The sequence below is a fragment of the Equus quagga genome, chromosome 11, assembly GCF_021613505.1.
Source record: "Equus quagga isolate Etosha38 chromosome 11, UCLA_HA_Equagga_1.0, whole genome shotgun sequence".
NCBI lineage: Eukaryota > Metazoa > Chordata > Mammalia > Perissodactyla > Equidae > Equus > Equus quagga.
Genome location: NC_060277.1, coordinates 94,302,237 through 94,317,236, shown reverse-complemented (window position 1 = coordinate 94,317,236; position 15,000 = coordinate 94,302,237). Strand labels below are relative to the sequence as shown.

The following is a 15,000-nucleotide window of genomic DNA, read 5'->3' as shown; positions in this document are numbered from 1 at the left end:
TTCAAAAATTAACAGCCACAATAGTTTATTTACAATTGAACTCTTTATAAGATATTTACAAGACAACCAATTTTACACATCAGAAATGGTATCAAAAGTATGAATTACAACACAGACAACAATATGAAATGGGCATAAAACAAAGCTGAAGTGGACAGACAAGCAATTTCTCTTTTTAATTTATTAACACTAGCTTAAACTTTGTTAAAGAAAGAAACAAAGAACTATGTTTTAGGAGAATTTCAGGGCCTTCAGTTGAAGATTGAATTTCACAGTGTTGTATCCCATGTAGGGAAAAAATAAGACTAATTTTCCCCCCACACTCTAACACACTGTAATTTTGCTCTTGGAACTTTGCTAATCTACTCTCCAACCTCCTCTCAACAAACCTCAACATATCCAAATCAAAGGAGAATTGATCTAGAAGAGGGGACAATAAAATAAAAGGTCCTAGGTAGAGGGAGAACCAAGGAAACAGAATCCACTTAAGTCTGGCCAGATAGCACCTCATGAATTCCTCTTAGTCTAGCTCAAGTTCAGAATCTGGGTAGTCCCCTGGGTAGGTCACAAACACAAAGGTTAAATTTGCTAACCCATATCCAAATTAAGAATCTGTCAAATACTGGAAGTCAAGAAGAAACTGAGAGGAATGAAGGAATAAAGTAAAGAGACACTGATTGGTCTTTTTTTCTTCTTGGGCACATTACAAGGAGTATAACATAGGTCAGAGTAGGAAAGCTGAACAGGTTGCCATATTAAAATGATGGAGAACAAAGAAAATCTGGCCCAGTTTTTCTAGAACTCTCCTTTCTCTCCTTAAGGTGTGAGATGAGAGCCCCTAGTGGAATAAGTCCTATTTCTCTCTACATTCTTGCTGCAAAGAAGTTCACAGCAGGTTCCCTTGTGGAGAGCCCACTCTCCTAAGTAGATGGAGTTACAAATGAAAACCCATAGCCACACACACACATAAAAGGAGAAATAAGAGCAGCAAGATCATCCAAGAATACTATATGTGCTGCCGGAATAATTCCTTTATAAGTCAAACCCAGGGAGCACAGATCAACATCTCACAAAAAAAGCTTTAGCAGTGGGAGGCCCCTGAGGAACTTTTCATTTTTTCCCACAATGGTATCCCATTCTCTCATGCTCCACTGATGGGCCGGCCACACACCCTACATACCTTGGCTTCTCCTCTAAAAGTGCTAATAATCTGGGGACATAGTCTCTTCAAGGATAACAGCCCCTACCTTCTAGGAGATTAGACCCCTACTTGTTTTCACACAATAGTCCTGAAGACTAAAGAAAGGCAATTCCTATATATTTAAGACCAGAGGTCTTGGCTCTATTTTCCTTCCAGATAGTTACAGGGATCTTACACTGAGACCAAAGTGGCCTGGAGTGCTGTCCTGAAAATTTTTAACAAAATGGAGGGGGGGGGGAACCAAGATGGTACACATATAAATCTACCTTTACAAAGTGAATGGAGAAGCTCATTAGGTACATCTGTTTGTTTCAAGATGTAGACATTTGCCAGCCAAAGGAAGCACATATTTCCACATACACCCCCCACCCTCCCTACATCTCTATCCCACCACCAAGAGCTCAGCTAAAAGGATAAAGCCCAACTAAGGAATACTTGAGAAGTGAAGTGATGCAAGGACATCTATACAGGTTCTGGCATGCCATCCCCAAATACCAACTGCTTTTGTTTAGGAGCCATAACTTGTCCAAAACTAACCATCCCCATTCTCTTTTCCAAATATTTTATTTTTTGAGGGATGAGGGAAGAAATTCAGTTACCCATTAACTACGAAAATAATCACAGCCAAACATCCCTTCCCACATGGCTATATCACAGAATAGTTTTAAGAGAACAACTGTCTTTTCAGACATTTATCTACCAACTCTCCAATCTCTTTTCTACCCTGTGAAGATGACTTGCTTCATCACTTGACTTGTTATTCCTCATCTGGTCCTTAAGCTCATGGTGAGGCTTTTTTGTTTTCTTTTAGGGTAAAAACCACTCTATGCAAACTATAAGGAAGGGTATACCACCGTGAGAAGAGTGCCATGCAGGCACAGCTCTAAAGGCAGGGGTTGCTTCATCTTCCACACATCTAATGAAGAGAGCCCTTTTACCCCTTTAACACAGGCAAATGTATAGAAGCAGACCCCTGAAGCTTCCAAATCTGCCATCCTATAGATTTAGCTTGAGAGCTCATTTCCCCCAAAAGGGAAAGGAAATCCCAATCACCCTCCATAATTCACAATTAGCCCAATGAAAGAGTCTTTGTGAAATCAGAGTGATGAAAACAGAACCAAGATCAAGGGAGTATGGAAGGGCACTATCAGCGAATGATAACATACATGAGGACACAGGTCACATATACAGGTCTCTGCCACTCTCTGGGAGTGGCATGCTACAACTATCTGAAGACAGAAGGTTCCTGCCAGCACAGCTATTTCCTACACGTCCGGTGAGGTGTTTGTTTCTTCTGGATCTCCAACCTGCATCGGCTACGCTCATCCAACCAGGGCAGTTCAAAATTCCTGGCAAAAAAGAATAAGCAAATCAACTTTAAAGACTAGAAGGGATTCAATGCGGGAATGAGAGTAACTCCAAAAAAGACACTATGCCCCTCACCAATCCTAGCCCTGATTCCCAAGTCCCAAGTTTGTCATCTTTCCTGCCTCATAGCCAGAGCAACAGTGTGCTATTAAAGTGACTGAATAATCTATTTCTAACTCAAAAAGCAATCCTCCTAATTCCTGGCTTGGGAATCTTATCATTGTAAAAGTTGCCCCAGTAGCCTCACTTCTGTTGAGGAACCATGGCTATCTCTAAGCCACTTGTTCCACCTTATATGTAGGCTTTCATGAAATCTGAAAGGGAGGTGAAGGGCAGGCTACCTGAGAGAGGAGGGAGAAAAAACTTTATACTTACTGTGGAGTTAATTTTGGTAATGGTCGTCCAAATGCTACAACAGGCAAGAAGGGAGTAATCATCAAACTTTCAACTATGGAAAAAAGCCAAATGGGACCTCGTTAGTGACACGGATGGGAAATGTCTAGCAACTGTACCTGCTCCAAAATACTGTTCATTCATTCACAGCAAGTTGTATCCTGGAGCCTCGCACCCTTTTTCTTCTTTGAAAAACCACTCTTTTACATGAACAAAACTTACCATCATCTGGCTCAGGGAAAAATGAGGTAACCTCAGGCTCAGATTCCTGAATTCCTTTCTTTTTATACATTCTGAGCTGCAGTCGCTGTAAAATTCTTTGTTCCCTGATCCTCTGAATATCCCATCTGGGAAAAACAAATCAGACAAACAAAACAAACAAACAAACGCAACATTACTGAAAACCTGCTCTTTAAAAGCAACTCATACAATCCAGATGATAGGAAGATCTTTGTTGACTCTTCCTGATGGGGGAGTAAAGAGAACTGCCTGCCTGTTTAGGGAATTACGCCTAGCAGTCTAGATCACGTGTTGGTGTTCCAGAGAGTGGAACTGAAGAAGGGCATACATGAAGAAAAAGAAGCCAAACATCTTCACCTACAACAATGACCACTTCAAACTAAGATACTCAACCAATTGGGAAGCCAGTGATTTAAGAGTGTGAAGAGCTCCAGGACTCTCCACAGCATGGATGAGAGAGGTCAGGGTCCTAGGGTTCAGCTTCCCAGGATGAATATCTCTAGCCTCACCTTTTCCTTCTCTTCTCATCCAGCTCCAGTTTTGCATGCCGCTTTGAAAACACACTGTCATCCAGGTTCTGTGTAAAGAATAGATGCTGATAAGCTTTTCATCACTGTGAGACACAGGTATACTAGCTCATTTCCAGCTTCCAGGAATATAAAATCTTTCACCTTCAGGTCCCACCTGAGTCTGTGAGTTCTATGGATATCATGGGAATCTCCTGGTAACAAAATCAACAAAACACATCCTCCTTTCCCCACCCCTACCCTTACAGAATCTCCAGATTTCAAAATCATTTCCATAACTTTCCAAGTGAAAGTCACATCAAACTGAAACCCTTGAGACTGCCATAAACCCTCCCTACCTCCATACTTGGTAAGAGTCTAAGTTTAAAATAAACATCAAACTTTTAAGAGTCAAATGAGCTTGCAATATATATTGTTGCTGCTGAGTGGTACATGCTAACTTTTCTACTTAGTATGAAATCTAGCTTGTTTTACCACTCCCTAGATATTTATTTTTGAATAAATCAACCACTCTGGACCTCAGTTTTCTCATCTATACAACAAACGCATTGGACTAGATAATCTCTCAAGTTCCCTTCTGGCTTTAAGTTCTATTTAACCCATCCATACAGTTACTAAGACATAGTCAAATTATACCCCTATTTCTAGTCTGTCTCTCACTCCCTTCCACAGACAGGTCTTGGGTACCTACCTCCAAAAGGTCTGAAGGATTTGGGTCCCTTAGAGGCTCTACTGAGTGGTCCCTCCAAGAAGGAACTGAAAAAAAAAAAAAGAAAGGGAGGAGGGGTGGAACCACCCTTAAGTCCAAGGTCACACAACCCTCCTGCTATTCACTAGGATAAGAGGTCTCTCCCCAGATAAGACAAAGTTACCAAGTGATAGGAATCCATTCTATGGCCTCACCTGAAGCCATATTCAGTGTCCTCGCTACGGTATAAAAGAACCTAAAATGCCATTGCAGTCTGCCAAACACAGGATCACAAAAAACCCTACACCAATACCTGACAATTCATATAATGGATGCTATTGCAGTTCCTGAAAAACAACTGAAATTTGTAGTCATTTTGAAGTCTATAGTGTAATCATACACCAAGGAATCTCACTTTCCCACATCCAACTGATGGGGAATGCAGCTCCCAACCATCCACCATCCCACCAACCACCACCCCAGGCCCAGCCGGCACAATTCCTATTCTACTCACCAGCCAAGACTGAAGTTTCTCCTGCAACACTTGATGGCATCAGACACCCTAAATAATGCAGGAAAGAAGAATCATCTCAGTGTAAAAAGAAAAAAAGCCCATACCCAAAATGGAGGAAAGGATCATCACTGAAGTTCTCACTAGGAAGCCATTTTGGTTTTTTTGAGTTGTTCTTTTGAGAATTTCTCTCTGGGGGAGGGGAAAGGGAACAACAGACAAAAGAAAAGAAAATAAGCCCACCACTTTTTTTTTTACACTGAGACGACTTCTTTTCTTCATTATTTAGGGTGGTTTCCCTGCAACAGTTGATGGCCAAGGATATCAAACCTTAAACTCAGAACATGGCAGGTGAGTAAAAGTTGACCCTATTTTTCAAATAAAAGATCAGTGTTCTCAAAACTTACATATGTAGTCTTCTTAAACAGCTCCCTCCTCCCTCCAAACAAACTACCTTGCTGGTCCAGCCTGAACAACATGCACAAAGACTTTGGCTTCCTTAGAACAAGCCATTGAGACTTCCTCTTGAGATACGGACATCAAGAATAGATTCACGCGTTTATTCACACCTCAGGCTCCTCAAAGGGCTGGGATCCCCCGAATCAGACTCTTTCTGTACTGCTATGCCCACAATCTCAGAGGTTTTTGGAATTTTCTGTACTAGGGCAGATAGGGTTTTCAAAAACAGCCAGTCATACAGAACAGCTCCGGACCAAGCCATTTCCCAATCCCGGATGGGAAGTTGCTTCATGGTTTCTCTTAAGTTGTTACACAGCATTGCCATGGCAGCAAGAAGGTTAACCATTAAGGATGAACCTATTCAACTGACTGAACCAACAAAAAACCTGAACCTAGATCAGGGTCCTAGTCTATCTCATGTTCTTAAGGGTGAGGCCTAATGAATTTTAGATAATTAAGAAGAGTAATCTATCTTGTCCACTTAATTTTGTCACCAGAACAGTCAAACAAAGCCTGGAGAATGCTCTTGTCTTATTGGAATGGACTCCCATCCCCATCCCTGCTAGGGCAAGACACAGTGGTAGAAATTTGGGGCTGCAGCTCTATCCAAGAAGGCTTCCCCCACCATCACCCCGGAGCATCCGCAGTGACTGTCATAGACTAACATTACACGATTGAAGGCACATTCCAGTTACTGGTTGATGCAGGACATAGGGGAGCATCTCTGTGTGGAAGCCATAAAGAAAAAAAAGGGAATGAAGACCAAGGTCCCACACCCCACACCCTCCCCAAGCAGCTCAGATATCCCAAGATAGTCCTTATTGTTTGAAAAATAGTTTGTAGACCATTTTATTTAAATATATGAACAACCAATGGGCTACTGCAATCCAAGTAAACTCTTCACATTTAGAACCTTTGTGAAGTATAGTAAGATAAAGTAAGACTGTTGGTCTTTGGCAGATTCCTCCTGCCCCCCAGACCGGGACATAGAGATACAGATAAATGTTTATATAGTTAAAGAGCGGAGGCCCAGGTGAAATTCCCCACCCCAAGCTGGCTCCCCAACCCAAAAATTACCATTGGCCCCTGAGAACACCCAAAGACCACCCTCCCAGGTTTCACACAATATCAATTGCAGGAACAGTCGTGCATGGCAAAGTATAAGTTCTATGCATTTCACAGCACAGAAAACCCTTCTTTCAGAGGGCATGCAAGTTGCTGGAGATTACACCCCCAAGTCTGGTGCTCTTGTGATGAGCAACTTACTGGCAAACACATCTCCCAGTGTTGTAAGCAGGCAAATACATTGAGCACATTTTGCTGTAATTCCATCTATTTGCAATGCCTGCACAGTGTCTGTCTCTGGCTGTTAACTTACTCATTCTTGACAGAACTCTGCTTTATTGATTGCACTTTTTTAAAAATGCCAAAGGCATTTTCACACTTGTTAGCTTGACCGCCACCACTAGGGTATAAGAGCAAGTGTTCTCTATGCCTTACTTGCTACAGTCTCCTCCTTCTTTGGAGAGGATTCCCGTAATGGTAACGGTGATGGGGGAGGCTGGTGCCAACGACACAAATACATTTCTGTGGTGGAAAGGTACGGCAAATCTTCTATCTCACTTGAGAAGGCTTTCTCCTTGGGATGGGTGCTGGGTCCCTTCTGGGGAGTGGAGAGTCTTGGTGGGGTGTCCACTGAAGACCGGGGCTTTTCTGGAGTTTCTTGGCTCCTCAATTCACGTTTACAAACAGTTTCAGATAAGGAACCACAGGGTTCCTCTTTAATGGGAGAGTGCTTAGGAGTTTTTGTTTTGACTTTTGAAAATTCAGGAGCCAGCTTTTTAACAGGAATCTTTCTTTCTGTACTTCCAAATGGGGATTTCCTATTAGATAGGGAAGAAAACATTATAAAATTTATTGACTCAAATAAAACCTGATTTCATTACATTTTGGGGCAAGAGAACTACCTTGTTCTCTTGCCCCAAAATGACCAGTATACAAGTATCTAAATCTCTGGGTTCATTTGGCAGTCATGAGCAGGGACAGCGTCATGCTTAACAGTATACAGAACAGGCCCTTAGTAAATGTTTGTTGCATAAGTGAGTTTCCACGCATAAGAACCTCTAAAGGTATCCTATTGCCAACTAAATCTAAAAAGGTTCCTATTTTATTCAAGATCCTATAGTTAACATTAGGTGCCACTGCTCTGTGGCCTATTTCATTCCCGTCAACCACAGACCAGTCTTACTTTTCCCCTAATCCCATACTATGTCAATTACAAGCTCTATTTCTTTTTTCTTGCTATATGCTGGCTCTCTTTCTCCTACCAATTTCTCCCTCCCCTGATGCCCACATTCCTAGAATGCCATCTTCTTTCCTTTTCACCAACTTAAATTCTGTACGTCTTTTTCAAGATCCATCTCCTCCTTAAAGTTTCACTATTCTAACTCAGAATAATCTTTAATATCCCTAAATCTTACAAGGCCTAGTTTGTATCGCTGCTGTCTATCTGCATATTTTATTTCAGCTGAATTCTGAGTTTTCAAAATTTAGGCCATCCTTACAGCTAGACTAATTTCCTTGAGTCCAAGGACAGTTACATCTTACTTTTTTATGTCTACCAGTGCTTAACACAATGAAGGAACTTAATACTTCCTAACTTGAAGTGGACTGCTATAGTTTTAAGAAACTCAGCTGTCACATTTGTTGCCCATTCTCTTTATGATGTACTCTGCATTCTGTAATTATTACTGTGACCAAAATGTTCTTAAAAGACTTTTATAGCCCGCGCAAGACCATTTCAGGATAGTTTCTCAGCAGGGAAGACCTCATAGTTTAATTCAGGATATGACTGTATTAGAACTAATTCATAAGTCTCAATCCCCTGCTCTCAGTCACTGGAAACAAGTCTCCTCATCATGTCCAGACATTGTAACAAAGTTATCAGCACACCTTTTGTGTCCCTTTCCACTTCGCCCACAAGAGAAAGGCTTGGGAGGCAGAGTCTGGGATGTCTCGGAAAGCTCAGGCTGGCACTCCAGTTTAATTTTCTCAGTTAGCTCCGTTTCCTCTCTCTCTTCAGTTTCATAGCCCTGAAACAGCTTGTGCCTTTCTTTCTCGTTATCCTTCTTTACCAGCTGCATCCGCCTTTCCATCCGTTCAATCCGAGCAAGGAGCTAAAAGAGAGTGGCAAAATACAGACTCAAAACACAAAAAATTAAACACAGGTACTTAGCCCCATTTAGGAATCAGTATGGTCTTCTGCCTCTTGCCATGGACCATAGCAATTGAACTTATTCTTAATAGGCAGACATTAATCTGAATAGTTTTCCTTAAACACAATAGAGAAGACAAGGTACACTGCTTAATTTTAGGGGCTAACCTAGTTGGGGAGGGGCATGGGGGAATTTGTAGTTCATTCTTCTGAAAGAAGATCCTCTTCACTGGGAGGGGCCACAACATGCCTTTTAAATGGCATGGTCTCTGTTATTGCTAACCATGTGGCTCCAAGTCAGTTTGGGAGTTTCCAGATTTAACCTTATGTTCTTTTAGGAGGCCCTAAGGTTCTCCAAATCCTATCCTCTGTACTTCCAGTCCAAAACGCTATACGCAAGGGCAAAGTCCAAATAGTGCATGAAGAAGGAATTAAAAACTCACATAGTCACAGTGCAGTGTTATTTAAAAGTGGTGTGTGTGTGTGGGAGGGTGCCACCTAAACAATGAACATTCAATTTGGAAGAATTATAATAGAAACCAGTACCCATAAATCCCAAGGATCATGAAATACGCATATTGCCTTGCATTTGAGATAACAGAAAAAAATTACACCTATTTATCTAAATATTTAGTAAAAACAAAGTCTTTTAAACTCTAATTAAAGGAGGACTACATAATCAAACAGAAACTGGAAGTCAATTATCATTGAAAACTTCATGTTAAAATGTTCTGAGAAAAGGTGCCAACTGCACCACTTATACCCTATAATAAGAATTTTATTTGGGTTAGACAGTGATATTAATGCTGCCTTCATTATATCCACTTGGCTGCATAGATTTCAGTAGAGGCCAAACAACAATTAGAATAAGAGAAACAAGCTTAAGCAACGCTAAGACTGCAACACACAACAGAAGCAGTGAATGCCAAGTTCAGACTGACACTCTATCCTTAACTCACCCCACTTTTCCTGCCTAGGAAAGTCTGCAAAGGGGCCATTACCTCAGGAACTGAGCAGAAACCTCCACAGTCAGCACAGAGACCCCCTGTCAGCCATACTCTCATTTCATCTCTTGTTTTGATGCACAGCCTTAACATTACTTAACCACGGTTTGTGGGTGACATTTCCTTGATTTCTTCTCCTTCACTGGTCCTTCTCTTCCTGCACCCCCCCAGGTAAGGATATGATGTGTTGTAATTACAGTACCATCACACCCCTAGACTGCAGTACAGTAGCTGAGCAGTGCCACCTCCATGTTGAGTAACTTCCACAAATCAACACCATGAGATATTTTAATGAGACCTGTTTCAGCTCCCATTCCACCTTGCAGAATGTATTCTCCAATAAAACAGCCGCTGCCTGATGCGATTCATTTGGAAAGCAAACAAAATGAATAGCCCTCTGCTCCCTTGCTCAGCCCTTGGCGCACACAACGCCAAAGAGAGAGAGAGAGGGAGAGGGAGGGAGGGAGAGAGAGGGAGAGAGAGGGAGAGAGAGGGAGAGAGAGGGAGAGAGACTGCTGCAGCCTGAACACAATTGTAGAAACCATGTTTATTTTTAGGCAGCTGTAAGGTATGCTAGCACAGTAATACCCCCCCCCACCACAGCTTTCCTCATATCTGAAGGAATATGTTTTAACACATAAGGTGCCCTTAACTACTGCTGCAGTAAAAATAAGCCTATATAGTCACGCTCCTCAGAAGTACAAAGAAATAAGAAATGATCTCCCTACTACCCTAAGATTCTAAAATAGAGATTTTTTTCTTTGGTCCACTTAATACATTTAATAAGCTTACTTTCCCCTGATGCCTCAAAATCTTCCAGCCTCTAAACACCATGCTTATACAAGGGAGCTGGGCAGTGGGTCATGTTTGATAACTCAGATTCCCATTAAAAATTGCCTGAAATCAAAGACAGTGATTCTCTTAATATCATTTAAGAAAACTAAAATAGAAATCCACTGTGAATCACCTCTACCCCTCTGCCAATTAAAAGGCCTACTATCCTCCCATCTAAAGATGCTACAGCAGTGGTTAGAGCAACAGCTGCTCTGTCCCTCTCCTTCAGGATGCATTTCTAACGCAAAAGCTCTTTAACTTTAACCCCTTCCAGAAAGCCACCAAATGTGCATCCCACCTTTTCATTTTCAACTCCTCACAAATCAGGTCTTTCCCACAAGTCTGGGGCTGTCATTTTAAATTAACCCTTGGGCACCTGAAACTTCCCCTCCCCCTCCTACTGGGAGGTTGCCCTTTAACCCTTCCCTCCAACCCAACGTGTCTGTGTGCCTGGGTCCCAAGGACCCGGCACCTAAGCTACTCCTCCGCTGGTGGCCAACCTCCTTACCCCTAACCAAGGGATACCTTAACCTCCTACAGTCCCCCTTCCCCCGAGCATGCGCACAACTCGCGGCTCGTCCCGAACGCAGATTAACCCCTCCCGTACCGTGTCTCTCTCTGACTTCAGCTCCTCGATCTCCTTTTCCTTGGCCTGCAGCTGCTGCTGCTGCTGTTCGATGAGGTCCAATTGCAGCAGAAGGATCTGTTTGAGGCAGGCGGCCTGACTGGAGGCTCCCGAGCCGCCGCCACCCCCGAGAGGGCTCTTCCTCATACTCTTCCATCGGCCCTCGCTGGCCGCCAGGGTCCCGGCGGTGGCGGTGGGCGCGAGGGGTGGCGGCCCGGGCAGAGGTAGTGGTGGGGGTCCCGCCGGGTCCGAGGCGGTGGCAGCTGGGGGAGCCGCCCCACCCTTGTCCCCAGCCCAGGGCGTAGGCTCTTTGGCCGCCGCCACGAGAGAGCCCGTCTGAATGGGCAGCACCGCCTGATACTTGGGTCGGGGACTGCAGCCGGCTCCGGCTGCCGCTGGCTCCCCCCCAATGCCGGCTTGTTTGGTGGCCGGGGGCGGGCAGGGCAAGGGCACCGAGCCGCCCCAGCTCTCTTCCTGCTGCCCGGGGGCCGCCCCGGCCGGGAGTAACAAGCCCCGGCCCTTGCCGCCGCAGCCGGCAGGGGAGGGCGCGGGGCTCCCGCCCTGGGAGGAGGCCAGCGGGGGCCCCGGCTCCTTGAGCTTACGGTGCCGAGGGAGGAAGTGGGCTTCGGCCGCCCCGGGCTCGTCCTCGGGCCCGCCCAGCGCCGCAGCCCGCTCGTAGTCCAGTCGCTGCTCAGGGTTGCCGCCGGCAGGGGCCGCGGCCGCCTTGAACACTGCGGATCTCATGGTCATAGTGGTCCGGAGCAGCGGCGGGGACCGAGGCGGAGGAGGGGGTGGGGAAGGGGCGAGGTGCGGGGGGTCGAGGACGGAGGAGGGGGAGGGGAGTTTGGCGGGCTCGCCTCAGCAGCGCGGCAGCAGGCCTCGGCTAGCGCGGCTCCTCCGGGGCCCGGGCGCCATCCCGCCGGCGTGCGGAGAAGTGGAGGCCGCGGCTGAGGCCCGCCGCCGGCCCATGGGGGCCTCGCCGCCGCCTCTGCTGCCGCCGCCGCCGCCTTCGCCTCAGAGGCAGGAGCTCGCACCCAGCCGCCCCCGAGCTCATCCCCGGAGCTCGCTTCGGCCCCCCCTGGCCCGGCCGGGCCCGCCTCGTCTCCCCACCCCACACCCCCCTTCCCCGCCCCGGCCCCCCGCCCCGGAGCTCGCCTCAGCCGCCCCGAGCCTCCATTTTCCCCCCCCTCCTCCTCAGGAGGGGGTGGGAGGGATGGGTCCGCCCAAAGCCCTCCTACTCCGGGAGGGGGTCTGTCGCCTCCCCTGGGGGTCTCCGCGGCTCGGGCTCCCCCCACCCGCGTCACCCCCGGCGCCTCAGCGTTTCCCTTTAAAAAAACGGAGCCGCTCGTAGCCGCCACCGCCGCAGCAGCCGCCGACCGGAGGGCGCATGCGCCGGGAGGGAAGCAGGAGGGAGCGAACCGGGAGCGGAGAGGAGGGAGGCGGGCCGCGCTATTGTGAGAGGGGCCGCCGCCGCCTCGAGGGGGGCGGGGAGGGGGCCGCGGGGGCCCCGGGTGCGGGGGGCCGGCGAGGGGAGGCCGGGGATAAGGGGCGAGGACTGAGGAGCCCGCGGAGGAGCGGGGTGAAGGTGGGCTGCCGAGGGAGGGGCGAGCCGGGGGAGGGTCAGGAGGAGGGAAGAAAGGGCGAGGGCGCGACGGGTAAATGGGGAATGCGGAGGCTCCCCGGGAGAAAGGGGCGCGAGAGAATGAAGTCGAGAGGGAGAAGGGGGCTTCAGGAGCGGATGCGCCCTTCGTGAAAGTGTACCGTGCGCTCCATGTCCCCGGCCTGCGCGGGGCGGCCCCTTCCACGGGCACCTTGGCAACTGGCCTGGCCCTGGTCGCAGGGGCCCCGCAGCCCCGCACGCCTCCTGGACCAGAGTCAGGATTCAGGCTCCTGTTTGCGCCTGTGGGTGTTTCCTGGGGGTAGAATTCTAACCCCTCCACCCCCTCCTCTCCCCAGCAGCCCCACACTGCTATGGGAGAGAATGAAGTTCTTTGTCTCTAAGGGATCCAGACCAGAAACGGAGGGACCTCTGGTTCCCAGAGGGAGGAAAATCCATGATGTCTGCAGCCGAGGGAGTTGTTGCCACAACCTCCCTGGAATGAAGTGTTGCCAACTACCAACAGTTCTTTCCCAACGACCATCTCCCCAGCCTTCTTAAGTCACTTGAGCATCTTCTGGAGGTTCATGAAAGGTTGCAGCGAAGGAAATCTGCGAAGCGATTTATCCCTTTACCTGGAATAGGAATACTTGAGAGTATTCTCTTGTGTTGAGCGCTTCTTCCTCTTCATGTTCAGTGTGTGTGTGTGCGCGCGCGCTAATTTTCAGGTAACTTTAGCCAACAAGTCCTCACAGAATTCCTCGTGGAAAAACTTTTAACTAGTTTTAATTGACTGTTGTTGTTATTTTCTGTTGAGGTGTATTTTTTTCCAATCCGTAGGGAAATGGAGATGACTATCATTCTTTGGCCTAATGTAAAAAAACCCTCTAATTAAAACTGTTTCTCTGCTTTGTGCACCTAAAGCGTGAAGCACTGAAAATCTGAAACAAATGAGTGTGAACGTGTTAAGAAGCCAAGAGAGTCCCAGCCCTCTTCCACCAGACTGTATGGCCTTAGATCTGCAAGGGAAGTATTGGGGTTAGGGAGACCAATGAAGAGGGACGTAGTGGGAGGCACAAAGAATATGTTGATCTCTTTCACTCTCAAGACTTTCAATACCATCTCTACACTGACAACTCCCAAATTTATATCTTCTTCCTGGACTCATCCCCTAACTCCACAATCATATCTCCAAACTGCCTAGGAGACATATCCACTTGGATGTCTAATAGGCATTTCAAACTTACATCTAAAATCATGTTCCTGAATTTCCCTCACCCAAATCCTGCTTCTTCTACAGCCTTTCTCTCTTTCTCATTTCATGTCCAATCTGTCTTCAGTCTCATTGCCCTTCAAAATACATATCCAAAATCACGACATCACCAAAGCTTCCACCTTGGTCTAAGCCTTAATCCTATCTCACTTTTTATTGCAGTAACCTTGTAATTAGTTTCTCAGTTTCAACCCTTTTCTTCCCCTACTTAAGTCTGTTCTCAACACAGGAGCTATAGTGATCCTGATAAGATGTGAGTGAGATCATGTTCTTTCTCTGCTCAAAACTCTCTCATGGCTTCCCATCTTTTGTTGTTAGTGCCGTTGAGTTGATTCGACTCCTAGCGACTCTGTGTACAGCAGATCAGAACCCTGCTGGGTCTTTTTGTACCATCTCTCACCTTCCAGCACTGTATCAGACCATGCTCTGCTGCTATTCATAGGGTTTTCATGGCCAATTTTTTCGGAAGTGGGTGGCCAGGTCCTTCATCCTAGTTTGTCTTAGTCTGGAAGCTCCACCAAAACCTGTCTACCACAGGTGACCCTGCTGAAATTTGAAATTTGAAATCTGAAATAACAATGGCATGGCTTTCAGCATCACAGCAAGGTGCAGCCGCCACAGTACAACCCACAGACGGGTAGAGTGGTTCCCTGACCAGGAAGCAAACCTAGCTGCAGCAGTGACAACTCCAAATCTTCACCACTAGACCACCAGGGCTGGCTCTTCCCATCTTACCCGGAGTAAAATAAAATCATTATTATGGCCTATAGGATTGACCCCCTGGTACTGCCCTCTGCCTTTGGCTTCTACTGCTCTCCCCCTTATTCACTCTCCTCCTGCCACACTCTCCTCTTTGCTGTCCTCCAAGCCTACATGGCATGTGTCTGCTCAGGTCCTTTCATTGCCATTCCCTCTACTTGGATCACTCTTTTTTCAGATATCCACATGCCTTCCACTCTCACATCCTTCAACTCTTTACTAAATATCATCTTTTCATCAGACCTTATCTGGCCACCCTATGTGAACTCACAACCCCCTCCAAACTCCCTCTCCCCCTTTTCTGCTT

The 15,000-nt window shown here is 46.6% G+C and overlaps 1 protein-coding gene and 1 long non-coding RNA gene across 3 annotated transcripts; one reads left to right on the top strand and one right to left on the bottom strand.

Moving 5' to 3' along the window:
* MSL1 (MSL complex subunit 1) lies at positions 1-11,814 on the bottom strand. 2 transcript variants are annotated; one of them, XM_046675676.1, is made up of 9 exons: positions 11,047-11,814; positions 8,340-8,563; positions 6,888-7,270; positions 4,932-4,979; positions 4,421-4,485; positions 3,712-3,779; positions 3,185-3,309; positions 2,945-3,017; positions 1-2,550 (listed from the first exon to the last, which is right to left on the bottom strand). In XM_046675676.1, the coding sequence occupies exons 1-9, from the start codon at positions 11,812-11,814 to the stop codon at positions 2,460-2,462; spliced, it is 1,845 nt and encodes a 614-aa protein (XP_046531632.1). In that variant the 3' UTR covers positions 1-2,459. The 2 variants fall into 2 exon arrangements, with proteins under 2 accessions (XP_046531632.1, XP_046531633.1); XM_046675677.1 differs by lacking the exon at positions 4,932-4,979.
* A 580-nt stretch (positions 11,815-12,394) lies between these two features.
* On the top strand, positions 12,395-13,570 carry LOC124246917 (uncharacterized). The gene is made up of 2 exons (XR_006890633.1): positions 12,395-12,518; positions 13,021-13,570. It is a non-coding gene; the product is annotated as an uncharacterized LOC124246917 (long non-coding RNA).
* Positions 13,571-15,000: the final 1,430 nt, after the last annotated feature.

Bases quoted from the DNA above. Each gene is read 5' to 3' on its own strand.
- MSL1 (XM_046675676.1), bottom strand. From the start codon at position 11,814: ATGACCATGAGATCCGCAGTGTTCAAGGCGGCCGCGGCCCCTGCCGGC. The intron at 4,486-4,931 runs GTGAGTAGAATA...TTTTTTTTTCAG, and splicing joins AGAAACTTCAGTCTTGGCTG to TTCCTTCTTGGAGGGACCAC. The intron at 3,018-3,184 runs GTAAGTTTTGTT...TTTTTTCCATAG, and splicing joins TTTCCCTGAGCCAGATGATG to TTGAAAGTTTGATGATTACT.